General features: G+C 54.4%; 1 protein-coding gene across 1 annotated transcript; it reads left to right on the top strand.

Moving 5' to 3' along the window:
• The first annotated feature begins 353 nt into the window (after positions 1 to 353).
• LOC119287241 lies at positions 354 to 1,601 on the top strand. The gene has a single exon (XM_037566764.1). The coding sequence runs from the start codon at positions 396 to 398 to the stop codon at positions 1,584 to 1,586; it is 1,191 nt and encodes a 396-aa protein (XP_037422661.1). The 5' UTR covers positions 354 to 395; the 3' UTR covers positions 1,587 to 1,601.
• The last annotated feature ends 188 nt before the right edge of the window (positions 1,602 to 1,789 follow it).

Raw genomic sequence — 1,789 nt, 5'->3', positions numbered from 1 at the left:
ATGTTATTTGTTGAAAAAAATAATATCAACAAAAACTACATTCAAATACGAATCCAACAACATAATTTTCGACGACATGTATTAACATCTTGCTGGTTAAATATATGGTCAAAATTGAACCCAAAATAAGATGGGAATAGTAAACGAGACGGAGATACTAACATGGATGGATCACCCATCTTAAGTTTTGAAATGATGACGTACAGTCGGTGACGTCGAGGATGCTGCACTGAAAGCAAGCTGGAGTAGCTAGTCTTGAAACGATCACTGGATCCAACTATAAATAAATCAGCCATCCGAGAGGAGGGACTATATCATCCAACCACACACAATCACAAGTAGCGACACTTTCTTCTTTGTTTCTTTCACTACATACTACTCCATATAATATACCAATGGGGGAGAGCCGCGGCAGCATCTTCTTCTTCGGGACCTACAGGCCACCTGTGCCCCTGGACATCTTCTCCTGCCCGGCTGATCCGCCGCCGTCATCTGCCGAGGACGAGCTTCTCCTCACCGACGACGCGTCATACAACCAGAACGGCCGGCCCGTCCCGCCGGCGGCGCTCAAGGAGATCCTGGGTTTCCTGGGCAAGAAGAACCCCGAGCTGGCCTCCGACTGCGGCGCCACCCTGGAGGACGTGGACACGGGCCACGTCACCGGCATGGTTTTCGTCTCCGAGAGGGACCGCGGCCTTGAGACGCTGCACCTAGCTCTGCGCCGCTCTACCGGGGGCAAGGTGAAGGTGCTGAGCCTGCTGGGCGACATCTATGGCTTGGACGATTTAGGCGTGCGCATGGAGGACAGCGGCTGCATCGCCGGCGGCTACATGGTGGATGGCGTCACCGTGGGCCACTCACTCGTCTACGTGTCCACCAAGGAGGAGGTAAAAGCCCGGCGCACCCCGTGGACCGTGGTCTACAGGACCGACCTTGCCGACGGCAAGACCGAGCGCCTCACTCCACAGGGCCAGTACGATCTGAGCCCGGCCGTGTCGCCGTCCGGGAAGATGGTGGCGGTGGCCAACTTCCAGAAGAGCGAGTGGAACGGCGAGATCGAGAACCTCAAGACTGACATCGTGATCATGGAGGTGCACTGGCGAGGGCTGGGGGGCGATGGCCGCAGGCGTGTGATCAAGGACGCCGGCTGGCCGACCTGGGGCAGCGACAACGTCATCTTCTTCCACCGAGGGTTCGACAAGACGCCGCCCACCAACACCGCAGACTGGGCCGTGTTCCGATACGACCTCGCGGCTCACAAGGAAGAGCGGGTCACCCCGGTGGGCATCGACGCCATGACTCCGGCGGCCATCAGCGAGACCAGAGTGGCCGTGGCGACCGTCCGACAGAAATCCAAGCAAGTCGAAATGGAGGTGGAGCGCGTGATGGATCAGTACCGGCACGTGGAGATCTTCGACACGACCACCCCTTGGTGCTCTGTGCAGATCACCCAGAGGATGAGGCCGTTGGGAGACCACTACAACCCCTTCGTGCTCGATGGCGGCAGACGCATCGGCTACCACCGCTGCAGAACCGACAAGCTCACTCCGCACGTACGTCCTAGTATATACTCCCTCCGTTCCTAAATAATTGTCTTTCTAGCCATCTCAAATGAACTACAACATACGGATGTATGTAGACATGTTTTAGAGTGTAGATTCACTCATTTTGCTCCGTATGTAGTCACTTATTGAAATCTCTAGAAAGACAATTATTTAGAAACGGAGGGAGTACTTATTTAGTACAATACGTATTTACTTCACTCCTAATTGCTTGCTTGATTATATAT

The sequence above is a fragment of the Triticum dicoccoides genome, chromosome 4A, assembly GCF_002162155.2.
Source record: "Triticum dicoccoides isolate Atlit2015 ecotype Zavitan chromosome 4A, WEW_v2.0, whole genome shotgun sequence".
NCBI classification, from domain to species: Eukaryota; Viridiplantae; Streptophyta; class Magnoliopsida; order Poales; family Poaceae; genus Triticum; species Triticum dicoccoides.
The sequence above is the reverse complement of the archived record's forward strand: the minus strand, read 5'-3'. Positions and strand labels throughout refer to the sequence as shown.